This window comes from Labrus bergylta, chromosome 16, assembly GCF_963930695.1.
Source record: "Labrus bergylta chromosome 16, fLabBer1.1, whole genome shotgun sequence".
NCBI classification, from domain to species: domain Eukaryota; kingdom Metazoa; phylum Chordata; class Actinopteri; order Labriformes; family Labridae; genus Labrus; species Labrus bergylta.
This window is the reverse complement of record NC_089210.1, coordinates 6,982,302-7,010,054: the sequence shown is the minus strand read 5'-3', so window position 1 is coordinate 7,010,054 and position 27,753 is coordinate 6,982,302. Positions and strand designations below refer to the sequence as shown.

At 42.2% G+C, this 27,753-nt stretch overlaps 1 protein-coding gene across 2 annotated transcripts in view; it reads left to right on the top strand.

The window, feature by feature from the left end:
• Positions 1-1,997: 1,997 nt before the first annotated feature.
• grin2aa (glutamate receptor, ionotropic, N-methyl D-aspartate 2A, a) overlaps positions 1,998-27,753 on the top strand; it is a 136,770-nt gene continuing 111,014 nt past the window's right edge. Inside the window, exons 1-2 of one of the 2 annotated variants that reach the window (XM_065964267.1) lie at positions 1,998-2,751; positions 11,545-12,054. In XM_065964267.1, coding sequence (XP_065820339.1) covers positions 11,548-12,054 — 507 coding nt within the window. In that variant the 5' untranslated portion in view covers positions 1,998-2,751; positions 11,545-11,547. Of the gene's footprint in view, positions 2,752-11,538; positions 12,055-27,753 lie in introns of those variants that run through there. The other variant, XM_065964266.1, reaches the window with a different exon arrangement.

Below are 27,753 nucleotides of genomic sequence, written 5' to 3'. Positions count from 1 at the left end.
CACACTGCAAGAGACTCAGTGTCCAGTACCCACACACTCACACACTCTGCAGTCTTTGAGCCTCTCCAGTCGTTTGATAGTCGTTTGCTCGGTCAGGTGTGAATTGTGACTATATACCCATTTGTGAAAGCCGTATAATTGCATGTATCACCCCCCCCCCCCCACCACATCTCAACTCTGTAGTTCCATCTTCACTCCTCACTTCAGAGGGAGAGAGAGTGAACTAGAAAAGGAGCAGAGAGAGAGATTGAAAGAGGAAATAATATCGAAATTCACAAGTTAACTTCCAATCCTGATGAATGGATAGATAGATAGATAAAGATAAGATAGAAAAACAATGTCCTTTCAACAGGCAGAACCAGATTCATTGGTGGACAGCCATCTGTCACGACTGATTTGATTTCAAGGATTACTTGTTGAAATAACAAAACAATTTTATGCATTTTTTTAAGATGATGGAAGGGGTCTCATGGTAAATTTTTTTTGTTTTGTTTTGTTTTTTTACTAGCAAATTCCCAAGGCCCCTTCCACTCTTCATGACTCCATTACATGCCCCCCAGACTTCCCCTCCTTTGTTAAGTCAAGCGATGGGTACAGCTCAATTTGGCCACTACTACTCCTTGTCCGAGTATTCAATTGATTTATTGACAGAAGTATGTCTAATTCCCCAGTGGTACTGGAGGTGGTGATATGCCCCCTTATAGCTAGTTACTGGTGGACGTTCTTCCCATTGACCTTTTATTACTTAAACGACTAAGTACTATTTTTAATCAGTCTTGTCTCTGTCTCTGACTTTTTATTGTCCTAGGTATTGCCATTTGGTAAATGGACATGAGCCTGTATGGCGCTGGACTCTGGATTTCGCAGAGTCTGTCTTGGTCTTGTCTCGGTCTCGGAGCACTCTGGTCTTGGGTATGTCTTGGTCTCGGTCAGTGTGGTCTTGACTACAACGCTACCGGTAACTAATTCACATTAAATTGCTCACATTTCTTGTACAAATCTGCACTATGAGTTCCTGTCTGAACTACCAAGTTTGACCAGGGATGAGGCAACGTCTTTAACAATCATTATTTACAGCTTCAACATGGACATCGTCTGCAACACAAGTAAGTTTGGGTTTGCAGATTTGAACTTTATAGCCTATTTTTTTTTTTAATCACAGGACAAAGTCAGACAATCTGTATATTCTGAAACCTGCACAGCAAATGATCAAATAATTAAAAAGGGAAACAAATGAAGAAGCCATCACAAATCAGGACAGGACAGAAGTTTACCTGCTCGAGCAAAAGGACTTCAGGTGAGTCAGTTTAATATATTTAAACTTTCTGAAACAGTAGGTGGCGCTGTGCAGCTTTACAGTTGCTTGGAGATCCCCCAATAAATAAAAGAGAGGAAGAAAAAAAAAACTTTGCTAGCTAGAGTCGTGAGAAAAAAAAAAAAAAAAGGCAACAACTACGCAGAAAACGTAGATGCAACTAATGCAGGTACACCGTCATTTTGTCCATACACGTTTTCATAAGGATGCTTTAAAGGTGTGTGTCAAATAAGCAAAGCTGCGCAAAAACACTCTTGAACTGATTTTATATCAAGTTATTGCGTGTGTTCACATTCACGAGTTGTTTCTCTGTGCACACCGGTGTATCCACTTTCCAAACTCACACACTGTATTGATTTTTATGAGCCGTTTAATCAGAGTGTGTTTACCTTTGCTGGTAAATGTGTTTATATCCCCTCATCTTCTCTGCTGTGCCCCAGTTTTCCGTGTGGATTCATGGTGAATAAAAAATAAATAAAATAAAAAAGCCTTGAATGGAGGGAGCTGGAAAAAGAGTGACAGAGATGAGAAGAGAAACAGGGAAATGTCTGAAGGATGAAGGGGGGGGGGGGGGGGGGTAAACATTGTTGTGTGACTCATTTGAGATTTATCCAAACTCTGCCTGTGTTAGTCTCTCTGACTGAGCTACTTCCTCGAGGAGCTTTAGCGCAGAGCGAGGGAGAGGGAGAGGGAACGACAGACCGACGGACCGCCAGTCCCCTTTTTCTATCCAGCTGCCCGTGCCTCTGCAGAAGCGCGCAGGCACACACAGAGACCAAAACGCAAAACCACACGCACGCCACGCACACACGCGCAGCACACACACACGCGCACGACGATAGAGAACCAGAGAGAGAGAGAGAGAGAGAAAGAGAGCGAGGGAGAGACGTTTGGTCCCATGCACTGGAGCTTCTAACTGTAGTAGTCAACGTGCGTGTGCGTCTTTATGTGTGCGTCCGGCGGCTGCTCACCTGCCTCTTCCTCTCCTCGCCCGGGACAGGAATAACGGGATACCGGGAGCTCTAATCACACAGAGGCAGGTTGAGCCCCCCCCCCCCCCCCCAACACAACACAATGCGCGGGGCCAGCACAGATTGCAGTGGATGAAGAAGAAACAGCGGCAGGCGCACACATAATGAAGATTGGATTACAACAACAGTGATTTTTTTTTTTTTTTTTAAATTCGCAGCTGCGAGCGAGCGAAGTGTCAAAGCTGGGGGGGGGATTTCATTCAGATTCTTTTTTTTTTTTTTCTCCGGACACGGTGGGAATAATTCATCGTCAGAGATTCGGTGATATTTCTCCCTCTCGTCCTGCTGTGCAGTGTTTGTGAGAGTGCTCCCTGTAAGAGGCTGCATGGTTTCTCCGAGGAGAGAGGGGACTGTTGCAATGTCATCTAGCGCCACTGTTTTGGAGCTCTGTGGAAGGGAGATGCTGTAAGTACTTCGTAATTATTATTTTTTTCTATTAATTTTGGTTGTGATGCTCCTGCAGTGTCTTTTGTCTCCTGCCACCCCCCCCCCTCTCCCCCCCCCCCTCAGCGGGTTCTACCCACATGAGTCCCCTTATCCAAAGTGCGGCACCCACACTGTGGAGAGCGAATCAGTCCCTAAAACACGGCTAAGTGGATTTAAACGATACTCATAAGGTATAAGACGCAAACAAGAGCGATCCCGTTTCTCTTCTGTCAGCTCTTACGTCAAGTGTCAGAATTTCCTCATAATTCACATCATAGCCGGCTGGCGCAGTAAGCGCAGCGCAACATTTCTGATCCGGCCAAATTGCCCTAATCACATGTAGGCTATTGATTTGCAATAAATGAATGTGAACCCATAAACTGACTGTACAGGTGTCACTCAAAGGCAGGAGATCATGTGGTATTTGGACGAACGCACACCTGCCCCTATGATCAAAAAGCTTTGAATAAGAATAACAAAAACATGCGATTATCACACAGCACCGCAGGAGACTAAAGTAAAGAAAAAGACATGGTGTGCTTTCCGCTGTCTTCTCCCCTCTTATGATCACACATTGCGGGGGTTCACTCGTGACACTGGTTGGTACAACTTCCCACTCTCTTCTTCGCCATCCCGAACCAGGACGAACATGCTCGCGCTGCGTTTAGGGAGATCTCAGGAAGCCGAATGTTTTATTAAGGCAAAAAAAAAAAAAAAAGAAGTCATTTAAGGCCAAGTCCTGCTCCCGAGCCCTCCTCAAAACGTGACAAAAAAAAAAAAGTCTACACAGGCTTTGCCCTGAAAAAAAAAAAATCTTTCACTATGTAAGGACTGTCTTGGCTCAAGCGTCGAAGAAGCAGGCTGACATTGCACCAGTAGGTGTCGCACTTGTATTGTGTTGCCTCGATTGAACATAATCGGGAGATCCAAATGAATTTACATCTCCCCCCTGACTCCCTCTCCTCTCCTGTTTTCGGTATTCAGTCACGTTGTTAAAGCGCAGTTCTCCTATCACAGAGATGCCTCCCCCCCCCCCCCCCCTACCCATCAACCCCCCACCACATCTCTCTCTCCATGTATGTAAAGGCGCCAGCTGCAGCCCCATGCAAGGGCAATCCATATTTTTATGACAGCTAAAGGGAAATAATGAATTAACCCACCATAGCACCCCACATGCAGATTGAGACCCTGCTGTAAACAATAACCAGTCTGCTTTATGGTTCTCTCTGCTTTTTCTGCTGGTGTGTGTTTGTCTCTGTCAGATTATTGTTTGTTGGAAAGATTGCATTCGTCATTAACAGTTTTACACTGGCAGCAGAGGAAGGCGAGAAGGGTGTGGAAAGAAACTGTGAGTGTGGAAGAATAACACTGGAAAAGTGGGATTATGTTTGAGAGGGAGGGATTGATGGGACTTATTTGAACCGTTCTTTAGCTAAATACCCCATAAAACACAACAACTTAGTTTTTATTTCACGTTAAAGGGTTAAACTCGACACTCTGACCAGAGGTGGCTGCAGAACAAACAACACAAATCGCAGTTCAGTTTGTTTCCTGCTGCCACAAAGCAATCCAGACAGATAACAAATAACCCGTCAGAATATCATTGAATCCTTCTTTACTTCTACTGTCTATCTCTCTTTCCCGTTTTTTTTTTTTTGCTTTAAGTGCCTTTGCAGCAAGAATTTATTTGCATGTCATTAGAATAAAGCAAATTGAAATTCAGAAAAAGAGGGGGCCTAATACGGGGCCTCCTGCATACTAATAACGCAGAAACTGACTGATGCAATTAAGTGCAAAAAAAAAAAGTTAAAGTAAGTGAGAGAGGAGACAAAGTTAACGCTTCACATATTGCAGGACGGCGTATATATGCATTAGGTATCAGGTGCAGAGAGAGGGACAATTATATAATGAGAAAGCTTGTGGCCTCACTTTTCCCTTCTCTCTCTCTCTCTTCCTTTCTCTCTCTCTAACACACACACACCACCGTGGCATCGTGGGTTTGCAGGGAGCTAAAGAGGTATGTGCAGTGGGCAGACAACATGTTGAAGCCTGAGTGGTAACAGACGATTACTTCCACTGGGCTTCTCATGGGTGCTCATGCACACGCCAGGGCACACAGAGCAGATGGCTGGGGCCTGGGAGAGAGAGAGAGCGAGAGAGAGAATGAAAGAGAAGGAGAGCGATTGAGTGACTGGGGGAATCAAAGGATAGATGACTATGGTGACAAAAAGATGAAGAATGTCAGAAGTTATGGGTGATCGTTTTAGTAATCCAAGGGGAGGTCTGGGGAAGTTAAGCGAGTCACGATTTTTTCCTGATATCCCTGAATCCTTGACATCCCATGATGAGTCTTGACCCCTCCAAACATTGTCAGTGCTTTGTATTCAAAGGCCTGTAGAAAGTTCCTAACCTATAAGCAGCACATTTGCATTCATACAACTTATTTTTTTGTTCTTTTTGTCTTCTTCAAAATAGCAGAATCTCATTTTAGAACAGAAGAGGAAGGGATGGAAGGATACAGAACCTGAGGGAGAAAAAAAAAAAAGCTGAGGGGGAAGAAAAAAAAAAAGTAAATTTGTTGGAGCGGGTGCTTTTTGGGACGGATGAATAAATGAAGAAGTTTAATTTAGAATCTGCATAACCACAAAGACAAACCCTCATGTGACAAAACCAACACTAGAAGAAGAACAAAGAGAACAATCAAGAGGGAAGCCTGAACCTTTTGAATGTGCTGAAGGATGGAGAGTATAGGACTTATACTCATGTGGTTAAACAGTTAAGATACTGATCATTGATCTCAACATCCCTAACCCCATCCCCAGAGACATCAGATCTAGGAACAGGCAACTAGAGGGACAACCCAAATGCAGACCTGTTCAGGGTTTCCCAGTTGAATACATTTAAAGTTTAAATTCTGTCTAGTCGAATAATCTAAAGCTCAGAAAAATGCGAATGTTAGCTTCCAGTCCCTTCGCTGAATGTGGTACGCATTGCGGTCAAGTGGTTATATGCCAGCTTCACCTGACAGATACGACTTAATCTCCATTTTTTTTAGATCTAAATATGCCTAAACCACTCCACATTACTAGATGCCATCCGCCCACTGTTCTGGTTTATAACTACCCAATGGTGTAGCATTTTGGCTGTATGACAGTGTAGCCATTAACTAGAGCTACAGCCCTGCATGCTAGTGGTGGGTGCAGTGGCGGAGCTAGACTTTCTTGAACCTGGGTGGCCAAACTGTGTCTGTACCGGTGGCTAGAAGCCTGGGTGTTCTTTCTTTGCAGACATCTATTTATGGATATTAGCAATAGTCAAACTCAAAATAGGTCTTCTATACGAGTTTGCAGATGAAGGAGATATGCTGTTGTAAAGTAAGTTTGCAGAACCTCGCTGGAGGGGTTTTCTCCTCACTTTGAGCTGCAAGATAATAAGTGAGGTTAAACAATCCTGTACCTGAAACTGAAGTCACACACATTATACACTGTTCTAAAAATGGATTTTATCCCAGAGTTAAGATATATACCTCCATAGTCAACTCAGTGCAAGACAAGCATTGGTGCTTGTCCAAATACAAGAATGGCAATGTTGTTTAGCTGCTTGTATTTGTTGAAATATTGTCTTCATCTTTTGTGTCATTCTCCTAAAAGTGCACAAATAAGACTTAAAAAAACGGCACAGTTTGCATGTATCGAGTCAAGCTAACAAAATAGAAACAAGACCAATGTTCTACCTGGTCAGGTCTGTGTCAGTTGTTGAGTTTGATCCACTATTTTGCTATCGTGATCTTGCTGAACCCGCTTGACTACATTACCAGAACTGTGGTGAACATTTAGGCGTGAACACCAATGGAGAGATATTGGTTGATGAAAGAAGTTTAAAAGATAAAAACAAAGTTTAAAAGATAAAAACAAATGAATAGATGCAATAGCAATGAATGAAGTTAGACTAACGGAGGACGTGGGATGGAAAAGGAAAACTTATAGTATTCAGGGTATTCTTCAACACGAGTACACATTCACACATGTATCCTCTGGGCCGTAGCAGAGTAAAAACATACACTTATCATCCTCGGTTTCAACCATTCTGCCTCCGACTCTGTAAATAAATCATATCAATGGAGTGTGTTCAGTATGTTAATGTAATTTTAATGCCATTTAGGAAGATGGAAAGAAGAATGAATATGACCGCAGCTGTAAATGTAATCATATTAATCATCATGTAAAGATAATGCGCTTGAATTATTGATGCATGTGAAAGCAAGTTGTGTGTGGAGCAGAGACGTGGGCTTGCTGGGCTTTGTGGTGGGGAAGCTAAATGTGGTTATTGTTGTTGTAACAGTTTACTGAAGGAGACTTTCCTGCTGTTGTGTGAGTTTGTGTGTCACGATAAGGAACCACATACCATTGAACAGAGAAGCGACAGAAAGAATAACCCCCTTTTTTTTGTCATTTTCTTCTGGCAGCGGAATTTCTTTTACACATTTTCTCCCTCAGTAGGTCATAATCAAACATTCAACGTAAATGAAACAAGGTGGTATACTGTTAAGACAGTTACCTTGTAGAGTGCTGGTTTGTTGAAAAGACTCTGATTAAAGACAACTGACCAGCGGTGGTGGGAAGTGCGACTCTAAGCCAATCGGCCATTGGCTGTAAGTCCGTACTTAACAGGTGTTGACATAACCATAGGCTGAGAACCCAACCACCATACCAGTAGCTAGTAGGATTGTAAAATCCGAAAGAGCGATACAACTGCACAGAAACTGCATATTGTGGACGCATTGAACACAATGCAAATCGTCTTGTAGGATAACAGTTTAAACCTTTTTTACCTTTCGAGGAACCCCCCCAAAAACAGACCACGTGTTATATAACAGTGTGACTCAAATTCTGGATTTTGCGGTACAACAATATAACAGCATTTGAGCTTCTTACCATGAGAATGACTGCCATTTAAAAATGGTACATTTTCATAGGAAAATTTGATTTTTGACTCCACATGAATACTTAGGCTGCATAGACAGATACTATTAAAGTTGTGTGCCTTTGAATTGATGAGTCTATTTATGCCTGTGAACCAGTTTTAGGCCTGCCAAACACCATTGACTTCGGTGGTGCCAACAAACGGTAGCCTTTGTGTGACGACCAACTGCCTCAATCTGATTTGGCAGGAGGGGGGGGGGATGCTCCGTCTCTTCCACTCTCTGTTTCTTCCTCGTACGTTTTGGACGTCTGTATCTCTTTCTCAATTTACCCTCCCCCCCACCACCCCACGCCGCCCCCACATTGCCTTTACTTCTTCTGCCCATTTTCTCTTCTTTTGTTCATTTTACCGCCACTCGTCCCTGGCTGAAACGTCCCTGTGATGCTGCAGGGTTGAGTCAAGTAAAAAGAGAGCGAAAAAAAAAACAACACTCTTTTGTTAGTGAGATTGTCACACCAGCTATTGGAACTGAGAGATGATCTTGTCAACAATGAACTCCCCTGTTACTATAAATACCATAATGCGCCAAATTGGTACCAGTTGGACCCTTTTATAGTTCTTTATTTCATGCACTTCTACTGTTGGTATGTACAGTTCAAAGTCTGATTGTGTCTCATGTTTTCTTTTTTTTCCCGGTAGGTTACTGCGATCTAGAACTCCCCAAATATATCCTCAAATTCCTGACTATATAATATGTGTATAGAACATTTGGAAGTGTTTATGTAACAGTATTGAGCATGTCTTGTTCTGATCCTCTGCACAGATATACCAGACTGTGTGGGTTTCTTAACTCAACTGTAACCCTCCAAAAACTGCTGATAGAAAGCATTTGAACACTCTGATTGTCCAGCTGATATTGCTTCATTAGAAGTTAAATGTAAAGAATGATAGCAGCAGCAGCAGCAGGAGAAGAAGAAGAATGGCTTGATGATTATGAAGACAGTCCTTCAACTGGACAATCTATATTTCATTCCTTTTGACGGAACGAGTCTGCCCCGCTCGAGGGAACGACATGAAAAATTTAAAATGTTTTGTGAAGCTCAACTAACAATTAGAGACGTACGGGTATTCTGTTTCTAAATATGAAAGTATAGAAATGTAAGAAAGTAAATCAGGCTATAGCTGACTGCTTAAACTAAGTGGTGTGGATAAAGAATAAATGCGTCCATACTGTATACACTTCAGAACTAAAAGAAATCCTAAAAGGATCAAATGTTTTCACAAACTGTCAGGACGAGCCTTCAAGTAATCCCACAGTTTTTTTGGGGGTAAAAGGAAGATGACGGCTTTTCGACAGAGACACGAGGAATCCATTAGACTTGGGTCCTCTCTGCAATGAATGGACTGAGATTTGGATGATTCATCCCCAAGTCTGTTCTAGCAGTGTTTCTGCTCAGTTGCACAGTGGGGACAAGCAGTCCTGTGCTTGTTTAAAAAAAAAAAAAAAGAAGAAGAAAAAACACAGTACGACACAGAGAGCTCACATGCATAATTCAGCTCACAATAGAGCCTTCCACTGGAGTCTCAATTTCGTAACGGAATCACCAAGTATGACAAACCGTAGCCTACAGAAAATAACGCAAAACCATCATTATACTTTCAAATCGGACTGTTCTCTCTCTAAGAGCAAGAAGGGTTGAACAGTGATGAAAAAAATGTTCAAAATTCAAAAAAAGGAAAAGGAAAAAAAAAAAGGGAAAAAGTATTCTCATATGGATACTCAAAAAAGGTTTATTACAATTGAGAGACCCAAGAGGCCGATTAAACAGCAGTTGGCAGATGTTGGAGGCGCACAAACATTTAGAAATAATCATTAATTGGCAAAGACGTTGCTTCAGAGTATAAAGATACTCCGAGTGAAGTACAGAAATTAGATAGAGTAGACAGTGTCACGAAAGTAAATGCACAGATTCATGGTAAAAGTTAAAATATATATATACATGAATATCTCCAACCATGTTTACCAAGACAGAAATATAAGATATGACAAGAAGTGATCAGATACTTAAAATCTTATATGCCTTGAATTATGACTCAAAACACCATGTCTTTGGTGAAAAACTGCATGATTTGCTCTATTCCACTTGTTGCCAATGTAAAGGTGTTGCTTTACAACGTGAATGTCTTGATTTCTCTTCACACCGCTATTTTGCGTCTTGCGTTAATGTCTTGGAAGATTCTGCAAATGAATGGAGTTTCTTATGATCCTATGATCTCAGTGCTTAAATCTATACTGGTTTCAGCAGTCTGATAAACGACCTCTTCTCTTCATCAATCATGCCCCAACAATCTCTGCACCGACACAAAAACACACGGTCCTGTCAGCGAGTCCATAAATCGGCAGCAGTGCACACGGACGCATTATGTAGCCATATGTTTCATGCCTTTGTGATTTGGCTCACGCTCTACCGTCCAGCACACCTGCCCATATGTCTTACGCCTGATGATAAACCTACAGACCCCTCACTGACTCGATGTTTAATGCTCTCTGAGCATTATATCCAAGGAGGTCCGGGGAGAGTTATCTCTGTCAGGAGAGCGGGAGGGTAGACTGTGATTTGTGTCTGATGTCACTCTGCTCCTCCGTTCTGGTGCTGCAGAGTAACAGCTGTCGCCTTCTTAGCACTGACTCTATCTTTGTCTTATATTACCATGATTACAAAAACAGTTTTTTCCCCAATGTAAAACCCCTCCCCACTACATCTTCCCAAAACACTCCACCCCCTTTCTGAGACCTTAAATGGCACCCTAAGCTATGTATCACTGGTTAATCTTCATCTGTTGTCTTTAGCCTTTATGTAATCTGTCCCTTACTGACTTCCAGGATAAAGATTTGCCTGTGTGTAAGTGTGTGACTGCTTCGTGCTTTGTCGCTTGAGTCTTACATTTGACAATCTAGTAAATATAAATAAAGGATTAATTAGCATCAGCTGCACGGTGTTGGGTATCAAACTAACTTTTTTTTAAACTTAAATTCTCAGATCAGATTTTTGTAAACAGAAAGAAATAGAAAGAGATTTGCTTCTCACACCAAAATAGTGGCGCTCGCAAAATTGTGACCCTTCTATAAGGCATTCAAACTTTTCAGGATCACCATGTTCTGCATGAGTTTGTCAACCCATTTTTCCTTCTTGTTTAAGATATAGACTTGAATGCTTCGATATAAAAAACAATTATCAATTGGCCCATGGGCTATGTCGTGGTGTTTTCAAATGTTAGGCATCATTTGAGACCGCTTTCTTACAGGTGCGTGGATTTGATTTTTTAGCCCTGGATACCATTGCAAAATGGAATAACCAAAACTTCCAACTGTCTGACGAAGTATACCAATGTTCAGGACAGTTTTTGGTTTGTTTCTGTCACGTGTAGTGCCCCCACATAAGTGAAAAATCAATGTATGCTGTAGGCTGAGTTTTAAGACACTCTACCTGTACGCAGTATAAATGTCTGCCTACCTCCTCCAAACAGCTCAGCTTGCTCTTGAATCATCTGATCCTAGCAGTCGTGACCATAATGTCTATACTTGTTAGTCATCTTCTCTTTCTCTCAGCCCTCTGCAACTTCTTCTCAAGGCCATCTCCCTCCCCACGAGGTTTATGTGTTTAATAACATAAAGTGGAATAAAAAAGAGAAATTCTACCTGGATGTGTGGCCTTCAAGAGCTTGTGCATTAACAATTTATCTCCTCTCTTTTTTTTCTCTCTGCCATCCTCTTTTCCTCACATCTCTCTCCCATCCCCTACTCCCTTTTTGATCTTTTCTGTTCTTACTCATCTTCATTCCATGCAGGGGATGAAGTGGTTTGGCAGTATGTCCCTGAGCAGCAAAAGGAGTAAGAGGAGGAGTAGAAGGAGCAGCACTTGTGGTAGTAATAGTGTGCTTCTATCCCTGGCTCTCCTGGTGGCAGTGACCCTGATTGCGGATCCTGCGGCAGCTCAAAAGCAGCGAGGTGGCGGCGGCGGCGGCGGCGGTGGCGGCTCGGATAAAGTGCCCGTCCTGAACATTGCGGTTATACTGGGACGCACACGTTACATCTCAGATAGGGACATCCGGGCTCTGTGGAGCAAGGAGGACCCCATTGACGTCAACGTGGTCACACTGCTCGTCAACGAGACCGACCCCAAAAGCATCATCAACCACATGTGCGACCTGATGTCAGGGACCAAGATCCATGGCGTGGTGTTTGGGGATGGCACCGACCAGGAAGCCATCGCCCAGATTTTGGATTTTATTTCATCACAGACACTCATACCCATCCTGGGCATCCACGGAGGGTCGTCCATGATCATGGCTGATAAGGTAAGAGTCTTGGATCTTTTGGGAGTTTGAGTGATTGCGCGAGGAATGATTGTCTCGGTCGATGTTGATGATGAATGGATGAACCTGTGCGATTCCAGGTTGGGTATGGAGTTGACAGAATGTATGAATGAGCGGGTTAAAAGTTTGAGATATGATTAATCCTTGGGTTTTGAGTGGTTTACGGTTCTGGCAGAGAATATCAGCCTTATATCAGAGTTGCAGAACTCTAGAGAAAGAACGAGGCTTGCGTTGTTGGATAGAGGCAGTGTGGAGGAAGTGGCAGGTAGGAGGGTTAGGTAAGTACCTGAAAGGAATCGCTGGAGGAACAGGGAACAGGTGGAGGAAGAAAGTGTTTAAAAGGCAGCTTGTTGGACAGAAGGAAGGCAAGAAGTATAGATCACTGGTGATACATAACAGGAGTGGGTGTTTGAGTTGTTGGGGTAACAGCGACTGCGTGGTAGAGTGAACTGGCATCTCTGAAGTCCTCGTTCCTAGTGGAGGATTGTCTCAAACAAAGTGCACAAGTCCTGATTGGCGGTTGCATTTGAAAAGGCAATGCCCCTCACCTGCCACTCACATCGAACTATGAACAGCACATCATCACTCCCACACCCCTCAGAGTCATAATGTTCACAATGGGGAAGTTCTTATCAGGGTAATTTGTCCATATAAAAGAAGGCTTTGCCAAACGGCATGTTTGCCAGACTACCCTTAAAGATGATACCTTTTGAAGCACTGATGTTTTATCATCAAATTATTGACTGATGAAGATGTAAATATTGTAAAAATTCAAACGACTAGATGAGTGATATAGTGGCAGTCTATCTCAAAGTGAATACAACACTTTTGGAAACCCCTATAGCTTATTTCCCACAGCTCAGGGCCACAAGCATGCGCTTGACTTTTCTTTGACTTTTCTGAAGAGGATAAATGATATTTTTCTAAACCTCTCTTTTTCTTCATGATCCACCAGTGCAAGAAAATCATAAATCTTTAGCTCCAGTCGCTCTGAAAGAATGGCATCCCTTTTTTTCCTATTTCACGCCATAAAGCAATCTCTCTCCCAGACAGTCCAGCAGATTTTCCCACCAAATCCAACCCCGTTTCCCCTCGCATTAATACGTCAGCACTGAAGAAGAAGAAGCTCTCAGTGGCTTTCTTGTCATTTTTTTGAGTAAATATACAAATGACTTTAAGTTACTGCGGCGAGGGTTTGTCCTTAAGTGCTACATGCTGCACCTTTAACAAGAGGGAGAGGAGAGAAGGGGGGGGGAAGGTAAGACGAAGGACGAGGTGGAGAGGGGAAGCAGAGATATGAAGGGACGAGGGATAATCCCTCCGTTTGACCAGAGGCGAGGCTGAGTGGAGGGGGAATTACAAAGTGTCCTGATTGGCACCTGCCACACGTCACCTATTTCAGCAGCACACTCACACAACTCGTGTCCCCTGTCAGGGAGTGTCATTGAAACAGCAGCAATTCAGCTCCTTGACAGCCGGAGTGTTTCCTCTGCAGGAACAGATGAGGGGAAAATAATCCACTTTAAAGCGCTCAAGCCACCACTTTGTGATCTCTTTGTTTTCTTTCTCAGTATTCCATCTATTCTCTAAGCTTATCCGTTGATCCATGCTAGCTTCAAATCTTTGTGTGAAGTTTAGGGAGCCTTTCACCACAAGAGTACCTATGAAAACCAAGGAAAAGGTAAAGACATCATGTATGTTGAACTATTACTGTGACAGAAATGTTTCTAAAACCTGCTTCACGGTGTATAAAGTTCATCTTAATTTCGCCAAACTTATTCTTAAAGAAATGTTTGGGATGTCAAAGTTTCCCCCCGGATATCAGTTAACTGGATGTGTATCTGAGGACACATAAGAGGATTATCATGGTTGATTTACAGCAGATTTTCTGACAGCATATCAAATAGAATCTCAGATCCGAGCTACAGATCAGAGCAAGGCCAAAGACGTAGAGGTCATACCAATCAAAACACTGGCAAATTAAACCAGAGATTGAAATATGCACTCTGACTTGTAAAATCTCTTTTCAGTTAAATGTGTACTCTAACAAGTCAGCAATTTGTAATGAATACTGATCAAAATTCCTTCAATGTGAAATGTATAAAGATATATAAAAGACAAAAGGCAACAAGAAGGTAGATTATTGAACATTTGACATGTGAGGTGAGGTCGGAGCTGGCTGTGCATGAATGAGGACGGCTGTGGTTGATTGGACGACACAGTCTGATGGTGGGGGCTGGACGTCAGGGGCGTCGGGTGGTAGTGCTGCCAGATCACCTCGCTGAAGGCTGGGGGAGCTCCGTGTACTCGATGGGACAAGGTCTCCTGAGCTTCTAAACACACTAATACAAATCACTAAATATCAAATGTGAATTTGCCACCATGTAATTCTTATTATTCCTGTTTGGCTACTAAAAGACAGATCATCAAATAAAATACACTCGCTCACATTAAATGTGTCTGTCCTGGGTTGCCTATGGCCTAGCGGTAGGGGCCCCCCCCCCCAATGTATGAAGGCTTTAGTCCTCCAAGCGGGCAGCCCTGTTTCAAGTCCTGCCTTTGTCATTCCCCGGATTTCCTACTCTCTCTTCTGTCCTGTAGAACATAAGCATAAAAAAAGCCTCCCTAAAAATATCTTTACAAAAAGGGTCTGCCCCATAGCCATTTGTGCGTACTGATACGTGCTAGAACAAACATTACACACAGCTTTTATAGTCAGAGTCAGCAGAAAAAATGGTCATGATGATCTCAAGTGTGTGTGTGATATCCACTCCTAAACACACAACAATTACAACAGTCAAAGGTGTCCACAGAGTGCTGCAGTGAGTTTAACATCCCGAACAAGAATATGGATTCTTGCAGTGCGTTCCCTGCTGAATCCAATCTTTGTGAGGTTTACACGGCGGGTTTACAGTCTTTTTAAGTTTATATAACTCCTCACCCTGTGTAGGTTCAGGTTTACACGATTACCCTCTCTGAAGTGCTAGTCTTTCTGCCGCCTTGTTCCTCGCAGATTTTCTTTAATCCTCGTATGAAATATTAGGAGAAGCTTTGCCTCCAATGATTATGTCTCGTGAGACCCTCGGCGCGTTTGTCTGTGCACCATTATGCCTTAGCTCGTGTGTGCTTAGACGTGCGTGAAATGTCCCTGCATACATATATGCTTGCATGCGTCTGTGTGTGGTGAGTATACTTTCACTTTGTGCGTTTGTGTGTGTTCCTTTGCCCATCGTTGAGGATAAATCTCCAGGTGACGATGCCTTCCAATCAAAGCTGTTTTTACGTCAACCTCTGGAGAGTTCAATCTAAGACACTTTTTACGCCATGTTTCCTTTCTTTTCGATTTTTTTATATCTCCTCCACATTCAGCTCTCATTCAGTCTCCCTACCTCCCCTCCCCCCTGTCTTTCATTCTTGCCTGTTAATTAGATAAATGTTGCGGTATGGCCCGTGTGAGTCCCATCCATACATCTCTCCTGAATAATGCATCACTTTCCGGTATTGAAAAGAATTCATTATTGATCAAGGAAAAAAAATGTCTTCTCTTGCTGCATTCTCAGCGATCCAGTATGAAGACCACCCTGCTAGCTCTTTAAAACTAGTTGGGTACATACAAAAAAAAACAAAAAACTCCTCTCACCAGAGTGGTAACCTCCAGTATTGAAAGTGAATTTGCGCGTACCAAAAACCGCAGTTCCTCCAGTGTCCACTTGAGACTGTCTCCTAATGACCCAGAAGTCACATACACACCCCATACAAAAGCGTCTGTTTTCACAGCAGAAATTAAACGTTTAAAGCCTAATTTATTTTTATTTTTTTTATTGGCACACACTTTTTAAAATAACTCATTTGTTTTGATTTGATGAAGGATATGAGTTATTCATAATTAGGCGCGTTGCTAACCTGACTTCTGGGGGCCATGCACTTAAGCGGTTTCTCAGGAGGCTGAAAACCGGCCTCAGTAATATAATATATAATATTAATAAATCTAGAAACATCGGTGCACAGATGCGATAAAATTTGTCGATACAATAGACTCTGGATATGCTAATATCGGCTAATATGCTATTTTGTTATTAAGACAAAAGTAATGCATAAATAAGACGGGAGCGGGTGGCTTGTTTCATGATTGGTGACATCACTGAAACTACGTCCATGTTTTATACAGTGGATGCTTCTACCTTCATATTTTAGTGTTTTTTTTTATGATTCTGCTGCTTTTCTGTTCGCTCTCTCTCTCTTCCCTACTTTAACTCGTAAAGGCTTGTGCTTCCCTTACAGGCTGTAATTGTGTGGGCGGATGTCTAGCCTGGCTTCATGTAATTCTCACTCTAAATGGTTATCGACTGGCTCGGTAGTAAATACCGGAAACTGGATCATGTTGGTCTCTTACACTGTCTACTTTGTATTCCTTAAGTCTGTTTAAGTATCTGCACTAACTCTGAGCTGCCTATTGACACATCCAGCCTGATGTGTGTGTGTGTGTGTGTGTGTGTGTGTGTGCGTGTGTGTGTGCGCTCTCTTCTGCCGCTGCAGCTGTTTCTCTTCCTTCTCTTTTAGAACACGCCACGTGAGTTAGATCCTGGTCTGTCTGCACCAGATGTGTTGACAGCAGAGATGTCTCACTTGGGTTCTTCAAGACAAAAAACAAACTCAACTGAAAATTGTGGGAAAATATTGTGACTCACTTTAATGTCACACAGAACAGAGCGGGTGTTACAGTGTGTCTGTATGTGTGTGCGCATGTGTTTTGTAAATTTGTGACGTCTTTACTGACACACGCACACACGCACGCACACACACACTCACACACAAACACACACACTCACACACACACACACACACACACACACAGTGACACTTGATTTCACAATTTATCCCTTCAGCTTCTTAAGCAAATGACACTTCATTTACATGGACTGATTAATTATTTAGCGATTCAAACAAACTAATGAATATGATTAATTTGTCTGATGCTGCGTGCTGCGCAGACATTTCATATGTTTTTGTATTTCAAAGCAGAGCATGAAACTCCCAGATTGTTCCTCTTACACATTTCACAAATTGTGAATGCTAAGAATCCCTTTTTTTCCTTTGGTTTCAGCAACAACACTTTTTTGAATAAATCTTCTTAAATATTTACAGTATTTTTCTCTACAAGAGCCAATGATTTCCAAGTGGGAGTAAGTCCTTTGAAGAGTAACTGCCCACAGCAAATCAACCTCCCTAGCAGTGCCTAATAACAGCCACAACACCACATTGTATTTATTGAGCTCCTTTGCTAATCCTAAAAGGATGCTTTGGATGATACATGATACAAGTTAAGACAGAAGAATGATACAAACTAGAGGTCAGGTTGCACTTATGCCTTTCATCCCTGGTGGGGTTTTAATGGAGTTTGGTTGCTGATGGCATTTTTACTGAGCTGTGCTCTATTTAACATCACACTGGGAACAGAGGTAGGGGCTTTTAGCTCTAATAATTAAGCCTGACATTTGTTGATGTTAGCTGGTGTCTTGTTGTTATTGGGAGGAGAAGGGTCAGTGTGTCTTAAACCAATTAAAGGTTAGTTATGTGACGGATTGGATTGTTCGAGAATGGCATGGATAAATGTCATCGCTTCCTTCGTAATCCACTTGACATTAAAGCATCATTGCTCCACATAGTGAAGCCTGTTCAAGGCACGTCTGTGAAAGTTGACATGTAAAGGGTTGATGTTAATCACATTAGAGCTCATTTGAGGAGTTTCTAGCTGCTTATGTTACAGACTTAGATACATACTGATGCATCTTTAAGATCTACTGAAGCACATGAGACCTTTTGCATAAAGATTGACTATTTCTTTTTCTTTTTTACCAACTTTTTATTTATTTTGACAGCCTTTACAGGTGTATATCATCCAATAAATGCATTTGTTAGTAATTCTTTCCCCCCTCCCCCCCCCCATGGGTCTTGTATTTTAAATATACATAGAAACATTTACAGTAAGTCTAAAAAAAATAAATAAAATAAAAGTATATGGGCAGCGCAAATTAACAAAAAATAAAGGACAAATAATAATGATAGCAATAATGGGGTTAAACATTTAAAGACCACAGTGTAGATTGACTAGTTCTAATGGCATTTTTAATATCCGAAATGGCTGCCGGAGGGTGAACTGACAAAACAGCACACTGCTCAAAAAGTCTTTATTTTACATTTATAAAGCAAATATTCTCAAGTGATTGTCACATATGACTCTTGAAACAAAACAGGGGGAGTTTTGACGGTTAGAGCGCTGATAACACATCCAGAACAAAATCGACAAAAAGATAAGAGGTACTAATTTGTCCACAGGGGGCGCCAAAACTGACACATTCACAAAGATCCTCGCAGGAGTTTTTGGTACTTTATGTGTTTATTTTTTTTACATACAAGGTGTGGTAGTGATGTGATGGCTTAGAGGAGTTTTGACTTGTCCTCAAGTGGATTTGCAGACTTTTTTGACTGCAAAGGCTTGACTGGGGTTCTGATAAAGCGTGTGGTGAATTTATTCAACAGTATTAAAAAAAGAAAAAGGAAGGAATACCAGAAAAAAAGTGTTATGAAATGCCACACAAACTCCGAGCAACATGTTATTACACAGCAAATAAGTCGGTTTGAACTCAGTCCTACCTCTGTCCAGGCAGATAGCCAGTCATAGTTGAGGAAAATTAGGTGGTATGTTTGGTGGCCAATCAGATTCCCAAAAGGAGGGCATGCCACCACCCGCCCCCCTGACTGACTGACTGGACTGGACTGCATGATGGTACAAAAGGGAAAGCCTTCATCTGCCTCTGCTACTCAATGTTTCCATTTGATTAATTGAATTAAAACGATGACGCACAATCGTGCCTCCCAGTACACACACACACACACACCAGCACGCGGCAAGTTTTTTTAATGTAATTTATTGACCCATAATGGTGAGACTGGTCGATGGATGCTGGGATAGTGAAGAGTGTTTTCTGATCACGCATATTGATATCGCTTCATATACTTGTTTCCTCTATGTAGTCTGTGTTTCAGCAGCTGGTCTCTGAAAAAGAAAAAAAAAAAAAACTTTCTAATGCCAACTTACTGCACACACCCAATGTAACTGTCAGCATTGATGTGGGAGATGCAAACATTTGTGTGTGTGTTTGTGTGTGTGTGTGTGTGTGTGTGTGTGTGTGTGTGTGTGTGTGTGTGTGTGTGTGTGTTCTTGTGATCAAAGGACATTATTCATCCATCCCTGTTGTTGTCTCCCCTCAGGCAGTATAATTACCCACACACACACACACACACACACACACACACACACACACACACACACTCGTACTGTAGTGTGCACACACAAGCAAAGCACTCTCGTGTTTGTTGCTCTCAACTCATGTCAAATAGCAAATCAGAGCAGAAAGGAGAGAGAGAGAGAGAGAGAGAGAGAGAGAGAGAGAGAGAGAGAGAGAGAGAGAGAGAGAGAGAGCGCGGATTGAAATAACATTTTATGACATCATTTATGAGTTTGTCCAATTACTGCACAGAGACGTTTGTTCTTGTTCATCCTAAATCAGAATGTCATTTACTGAGACCTTCTTCACCGCAAGGCCCGCCGCACTGTCACACACACCTGCAGAAAATATCCAAGTGGGTTGTGGGTACACAAACATGCCACTTCACTGAATGTGTGTATGTGTGTGACCGTCAATCTATCGCTAACAAAGGCAATCTGTACTTGTGTGTGTGTTTGTGTGTGTGTGTGTGTGTGTGTGTGTGTGTGTGTATAATTGGCTGTAGGGCCAGACTGCAGTAATGACATCACTTGGGGAGGTTGTCAGATGTCCTATTGCTTCATTAAGACTGTCCTCAGCGAGATCCCCATGGTAACACATTACTTGTTTTGCACCTTTGCTGTGCGTGCGATCGTGTCTGTATGTTATATGAAAACACTTGTGCGTGTGTGTGTGTGTGTGTGTGTGTGTGTGTGTGTGTGTGTGTGTGTGTGTGTGTATGCAGCTGCTACTGCATGTCGGAGTGTGTGTATTATTCCGATAGCTTGATGCAGCTGTCTCGCAGATGAGGAATGGCCTCGCACTTCTCAAAGGGAATCGATTAATTTGTGCGACTAGAGGAAATAGAGCTGTTAGCGCCTTGTGTGAGTATATTTCCCCTCCTTTTGTTTTCATCCTCCTCCTCTTCTTTCGGCCCTTTCCCTCATTGGCATCTCTTCCAAAGTGAATAAAAAGTTTGGGATTTTCAAGCTGTGTAGTTAAAAATCCCCCGCTTCTCTCTTTCTCTCCCCCCCCCCCCTCTCATATTGCACTTCCCTTCCTACTTCCTACCTTCTTCTCCTCTTCCTCCTTCTTTTGGCTGTCAATTCTTTCATTATGTCACCCGGAACTGCAGGATCAGTAACAGCAATGCAGAGATTGCACCCACACACACACACACACACACACACGCAGGCAAAGTTGGACGTTACACAAGTATGTGGATGTTTGCAAGAGAAGAGTGCTTTGTAACCACGCGGCAACCTCCGGTCTTGAAAAATGAAGCCGACGCGGAAGTGCAAAATCCTGCAGTTTGTCGAGTGTCCGCTTGAGGCTGGCTCTAGGAACCCTTTTTGTCAGTTTGTTCCTTTTGCAGCGACTTTTTCCTTTTACTTCTTCTTCTTCTTTTTGTTTGTGCAGAATCGCCCCCCTGCTGTGATGGATGCCTGTGTGCAGGGATTGATCACAGCCCTGTGTCCTGCATGCTCTCACAGGCTCTGCAGTGTATAATGCTGCTTCATTAGCCTCCTCTTCCAACTGTTTGTTTGGTCCCTTTATTAGCTTACATGTGTTTTTGTGTGCACACGCTGTTGTCACTCTGTGGTGTCGCCGTTACAAGGATACACAAACATCGGACTGGCTGACATCGTAACTAATCCTCTTGTCTGTTTGTTTTGTTGTGCACCATTTGTGATTCTGCAAGTACGTGTGTTTTTTTGTGTGCCTTTTTTTTAAGTTGGCTGCATGAATTCAATGCTTTGTGTGTTGTTTTTTTTGTTGTTGTTGTTGTTGATTAACCCAAGTGTCTCAGCACTAAATTGAATTCCTGATCTGCTTGACTCGACTCTTGTCAGCCGCCATAAGCCGACAGAAATACCCTACAATAAAATATATAACATAAGCTCATCGACCGAGAGACTGAAGACGCACGCAGGGAATAACACAGCTATCACCGCTTTGGAGGAGAGAATTTTGTCATCACAGCTTACAGCCTGACTAATATACAGATAACACATGCATGCAGTCGCCGCCTGGGAGAGTGTTTTTCATTCCTTCATCTCTGTGTCACCAGGTTGTTTTTTATTTTTTATTTTTTTTTAGCGTCAGACTTCACATTTTAAAAACAGCTCATTTCTTGATGTTGGAAAAGTCCGATCAAATTGTGTACACTTGTGTTTTTTTTTTTTTTTTAAGATGCTGCACCTCAGGACACAATGCACACGGCTTCATTATGAGTGACACCTACTTATTAACTAGAAGCATGTTTGAGGAGGACATGTCAATCACAGTTACAGAGGAGAGAGAGGTTGATTTTTCACACTGGATTTATCACCAACAACTGTCACTCACACTTCTGAGATACTCACAGATTATATCAACCAACTGCCCTCAGGAGGGCTGACCTGCTGCCTCCTTCATGCGGACATGAATATTCATGTCACTGAACACATCACTCTATTGATTGCATCCGCTGTCAATCACATGGAGAGTTTACATCGACTTTTTTAAAAAGTATTTTCTGTTACTGCCACTCAGACTCCACATATATAAATGTGACTCCGCATGCAGACCGATCTCCAACAGGTCCTGAGGGTGCTGTGTAACTGACACAGACGCCAGTGAAGAAGCAATGCACAGAGAACGGTTATATTTTGTGACATTTATCCAAGCTCCAGTGAGGCGGGGTTGCTTGCTTGTTATAAGAAAAAAAACTCAAATGCATGTAGATGAGTTTCTACGAGCTGCAAAAGCAAACAAGGCCCTTAGCGTAAATATTGGTTTTGTCCTAAATCACACACTTATTTCCTTCTCCCTTCTACTCCCTACAAAGGGCGTTCTCTGTAGTGGACTCTATAGTACACTCATCCGCACAATAGAATAAAAACAAATGTAATAACTCAATTTAAAATACTGCTTTTTAATAAACGATAAAGAGTATTTTCGCCCAACAGCTCATTTGTTATTACACACAGACTCTGCTCTTGTGCCTGTCGTCATCATAGGATAAACTAGTCTTAACTCTATAACACAGATTCTACATTTTAAGTCCATCACTTGCTCTAAATGGATCTTAATCGTGATCTGTTCCACTTGATAACTTCTTCATGTGAACGCGAGGGGCGAGGGGTTGGAGTCCTTTAACATGTTCATCAAAGTGCATGTTTACTAGATTGTCCCTCTCATTATTTTGCGCGGATGATTAGCCTCAATAAACACATTTTTATGTTTTGTGTTTGTGTTATTAATAGTAACAAGTAAAATCCGCTCGCTAACTTGATGGTACTATAAATTCAAAATGGCCAACATGGAAATGAGGTCGACTATTGTTGCCTAGGAACTTGGACATCAACCTCGCTAATAAACAGGGAAACCTGACGGCATCTAATACGATCTGTTACACCATTAGTAAGGCTTGAGTATGCCCTCATCTCACACACACACACACACACACACACGCACACACACACACACACACACACACACACACACACACACACACACACACAGTTATCTCACAGTCTTTATATTTACTTCTTATGCAGTATCGTGTCTTTGTTCTGTGAATACTGGTGCAGTCCAGACTCCAGGCTTTTTTTGATTTTCTTTTAAAAGCACACTATGACGTCTTCCCTTTGAGCTACTTTGAGATGTGAATAAAAAATCCACCATGCAGGGAGGTCAGGCAACAGTCACTTGCTTTAAGTTTGATCTAATTAGATGTGCTGCAATTTAAAAAAAAAAAAAAAAAAAACAGAAGGGCATCCCACTCCTCAAACTTTATCTTGAAAAAAAAGAAAAAAAAAAGAAGATGGTTGGGAGTCGCATGATGGATGGGGAAGGAAGCATTTTGCAGATATTTTTTTCCAAGAAAATCTTTAAGTAGGTCATTAAGGAGGAAGGAAAAAAAAAAGTGATAAAGGCAGCTGAGTTTCATTTACAGCCTCTAATTACACTTTTTTTTTTTATCATCAGAACGCTGGCTATCAAACGAGGTCTCCCTGCTTTTCCTTGTAGTTTTCTTCTCCTCTCCCCTCACCGCCTCATCTCATCTGCATCCCTCATCTAATCTTGAACGTCTATCTGTCCTCCCATCGCTCTTTCTTCTTCCATCGCGGCCCCGTTAAGTGCTTCGAGATTGCCGGGTGAGATTCCTCCTTGTATATCGAAGGCATGTCGAAAGGAGTTGGCAACAGCTGCAGCCCCCTTTTTTCTCGCAAGGTCTTCTTCCTTTAACGGCTTTGCCTTTTCTACCCCCTTTTTCTCCCATTTTTTTTTTTCTCCTTCCCAATTTATTCCTGATTTAACACACTCTTAAGCACACACACAGAGCACAGAAAGTCACGCAGAAGCGCTGTAGCTGGATTTCTCCGCAGTGAGTACAATCCCGTTTAAGAGTAGGCCTGCTTCTCTTGCCCGCCGCTGCCTGCATCCTCAGTAGAGTGTAACAACTCTCCCTCCATTAAACAAACCCAGAGCCTCTCCCTTAGCGTTAGCGCAGTGTAGCCTAGCTCAACTTTGCACCATGTTGGGGTCAGTGAGCTGTGCTAAAAGACAGGGAATGCAGAGATGCAGGCAAAGAGAGTGACATGAATTAAATATCCCTCCAACGAGCCTCCCTTCCTTGTTTCACTCTTCTTTCCATTATGATGGAAAGCCCCGTGGAGCATGAAGTCAACCTTAATTGTTCTGAAGGAGCTGGCTAGATGGGCTCAACGATGGATGGATGGATGGATGGATGGATGGATGGGGGGGAAGAAAAGGGAATGCGTTGTAAGAACATCCCTGTGTGACAAGCAGAGAACAAGCTGCGAGCACTGCGGGGGGCTCTCGGGAAAATGGCATTATTCATGTTTTATTGGCACGCGCTCAGTTTTATTTGTCTGAATCCGCCTCTCTCTCTCTCTCCTCCCCCTCACTTTCCCCGTCGACGGAATGCACGGCTCGCTTGCTTTTAAAACTTCACGGCGGGGGGGGGGGGGAGGCTGCGTCACGTCCATTAACATGAAAGACAACTTAGAAGGTCTTGTTAAGCATGATGCGTATAACTGGATCGTCCTCGTGTGTGTGTGAGACTGTCTGCTGACTCTCTCATCTGCAAACTTTTAACTCAAGAAACAGAATATTTATGAGCTCAGTTCACGCTTGTGTACAGGCATTAGCTGGTCGTGCATTTTAACTTGCCTCATCCAATGTTTCACTCTGGGATTTTACAAGTACAGCTGAGGTATGAAGCATGTTCAGTATGTCGTACCTGCATCGTTTTGGACGTTTGCAATGGCAGCTACAAGAATGTTAAGTATTTTTTCTTAAACAGTGTCGTGTAGTAGCTTATAATGTTGGCTTCAGTGGTTGCGACTGTGTCCCTCTACATTTTCTCTTCCAAGTGTAAATGCCGCAGTAAGCGACTTTTTTCTTCTTTTTTTTTTTCCAGAGGAAACTATTTTTAGTTTTCAGGTCATTTGCGACTTGTCTCAGTGCTCTCAGGTTTTTTTTTTTTTTAAACCGTAGAGTTCCTAATATGCAGTCCTTAAAGTGTCCCGTCTCATCATGTAACATGACGTAGTGCGGCGAGCTCTTCTGCGATCAGATCGTAGTGCCGTGGATTTCAGCTGACTTCAAAGGTAGAAGAGGGAAGACAGTGGTGAGGACAGGGGCGACTAAACAGCTTTGTTTCTCCTTGAAAAACAGCAACAGACAGAGAGAAAGAAAGAGGAAACCTGAAAGGAGCACACATGTGAGTGTAAAGATAGAAGAGGAAGTGGAGAGTCAAACCGGAGAGGGAGGCTAAGGGGCTTTTGAAGAAGCAGTCTTTAATTAAGTTGATAGTGTGTGGTTATTAGTGATAAGGTTTTTTTGCTGAGAAAAGTCAGAGTGTGTCCTATTAGCCCCCCTCCTAACACACACACACACACACACACACACACACACACACACACACACACACACACACACACACTGCATGGACTCACACTCTGCATACTGTAATTACTGTATGCACCTTCTGATGAAACCATCACTGCGTGACCTTTAAATCCCTTCTTTTCGGAGGCAAAGCTACAGCCTAAAAAAATACAAAATAAACAAGAATAACACGCTGACTAAGCGTAATTTGGGGGATTTTGTAAATTTGTTCAATGGGATTAAATAACTGGCAAAAGCCAATTTTGTTGGCACAGTGATTGTTAATGTTTTCTAATAAAATAATATGATGTTCCACTCGTGTCTTCCTTCAGTGTTACTCAGCTTCTTCTCCTTTTCATTTTTTCTCTGTTGTTCATCCTTATCCTCTATTTTTCTGTCAATCAAATCTAACCCGACATGCCTGGAACTTCTGAAAAATCTTTATTCAGTCCAACAGGTGAACAGCAGGACATAACAGAAGGATATAATAAGATCAGAGGAAAAGAAAGAAGAGGGAGGTAGACATATGTAGTGGGATGAAATGAGGGAGTGTTTTCGGGGTCAGCATTGACAAATGGGTCTGCAGAGTTAGCCGGGGCTCCGGGGAGCACCCACAGTTAGGTCAGAAGTCCCCGAGGGCGAGCGGGGAAATGGGGTTGTACCTGCAGAAACACCTGAGAGGGAGAGAGAGAGAGAGAGAGAGAGAGAGAGAGAGAGAGACCAAGACCAAAGGGAGGGATGTGAAGACATAAAGATGGAGAGAGTGACACCATAGTATTTGTGGCCACATAGGGGTATTTTGGCTTCACTGCCCTGTTATTTAAAGAAACTAGCAGCGGTGTAACCTTTACTCAAGGTTGTAGTCGTGTGATTTAACTATCCTCAAGTGAAGAAGTAGTCGGAAATATACTAATCTTTGTGTAACCCTAACAAATTGATAGTTAGCTCATGAAGTATTCCTACTTAAACCAGTGTTAGCTTATCATGACCATCTTTTCCTTCAATGCTTTTAACAATTTATGTCCATTTTGTGGTAGCATAAGATTTCGAATTCCTTCTAATCGTTCAGATCTCTCCATTTAATATACGACGGATCAGAGTATTTTGGCCCATGCTCTGGCACTACCCCATTAGGCTTTTGTTGTTTGCCGGTCAATTTCCCATTTAATGTGTTTAAATTGCACTACATGAAATATGTTGTGTTCCCTAGAGTTTATTATGGGTAAAGAGATGGTGGGCACCAGTTTTCTGTCATTGCCTTTAATAGGATTTAGTAGGATGTTTCATCCAATATCAATACTTTTTAAGTCCGCTTTTCAGTTAAAATCACACCCTTTACTCCTCTTCTGTAATGTTTCAAGTATTCCTAATACTCACAGCTATTACAGAAATGTGTATTTAAAGAATATATGTTCACTCCATTCGAGATGACGTTTGTCCCCGTGCAAAACTTGATAAAATGACTTGTACACCGCAGCCTGTTGTCCCTTTGTTAAACTCCTCAGAACACTGTCTCTAGGTAAAGCACAACTTTCTGAGCGCTTAGGTAAGCTGTCCTTGAGAGAAGTGATCCTTCATTCTTTTCACTGCAGTAAAACCCACGCTCTGCCTGGCCGACCCTGACTTTCTGTGCTGAAATACCGAAAAGCTCCCTGAATGAATAGAGATTGGGGTTTGTTATTAAGGGGCTTGAATTAAATCAAATCACTGGCTTTCAATAGCTCATTTAGAAGGCTTGATAAGGAGTCATGACGAGACGACTTCTTGCACGCAGTTTGTGTGAGCGTTGGGATCACGATTCCTTGGTGACTAAGTGTGTGTGTGTGTGTGTGTCTGAATTTGTGTGTGTTTGAGATGTTAGTTCAGTCCAACCTTGACAAGGAGACGAGGGCATCGTTAGTGCACACCCACTGAGAAATACGCCTCAACAGAAAACAGACATGCACACTTAAGCACTTAGAGGACATAAAAGAACTTTACCTAAAACACTCTGAAAGTCACTGGAATCCCAAATGCACAAGAGCCTTCTAACCATGAAAATCAGGTCGTCATCTACATAACGGTTGACAAACTTAACAGAGTTTAAAGTATAAATACAAACATGAAATACTGTTGTTCAAGATTTAATAAACTTCTCTGATATTTACTTATTATTATGTCTGATTTCCATCTGCAAAGGTTTAATGTGGGCTGTTGAGCGTTGCTGGAGGGAGTTTTCGCTCTGTAGTACATTATTGGTGTCATTTTTTCTATCCTTACTTGTAATTTACACATGTAGTATATAGTATACTAGTATACATAGTATATAACACAAAAATGAGAACAGGACAGTAAACTCTTTCAGCAATCTCAAAAGCAAAATTTAACTGAGCATAAATAAACATTTTCTGAAATATGGCACTATGGCTTAGCCAACATTTAGCACTCCATGGTGCTTGAGAATACTAATTTTGCATAACTGCTGAGGATATCATAATAATAATATTCATATAATAATATCTCATGTAATTTG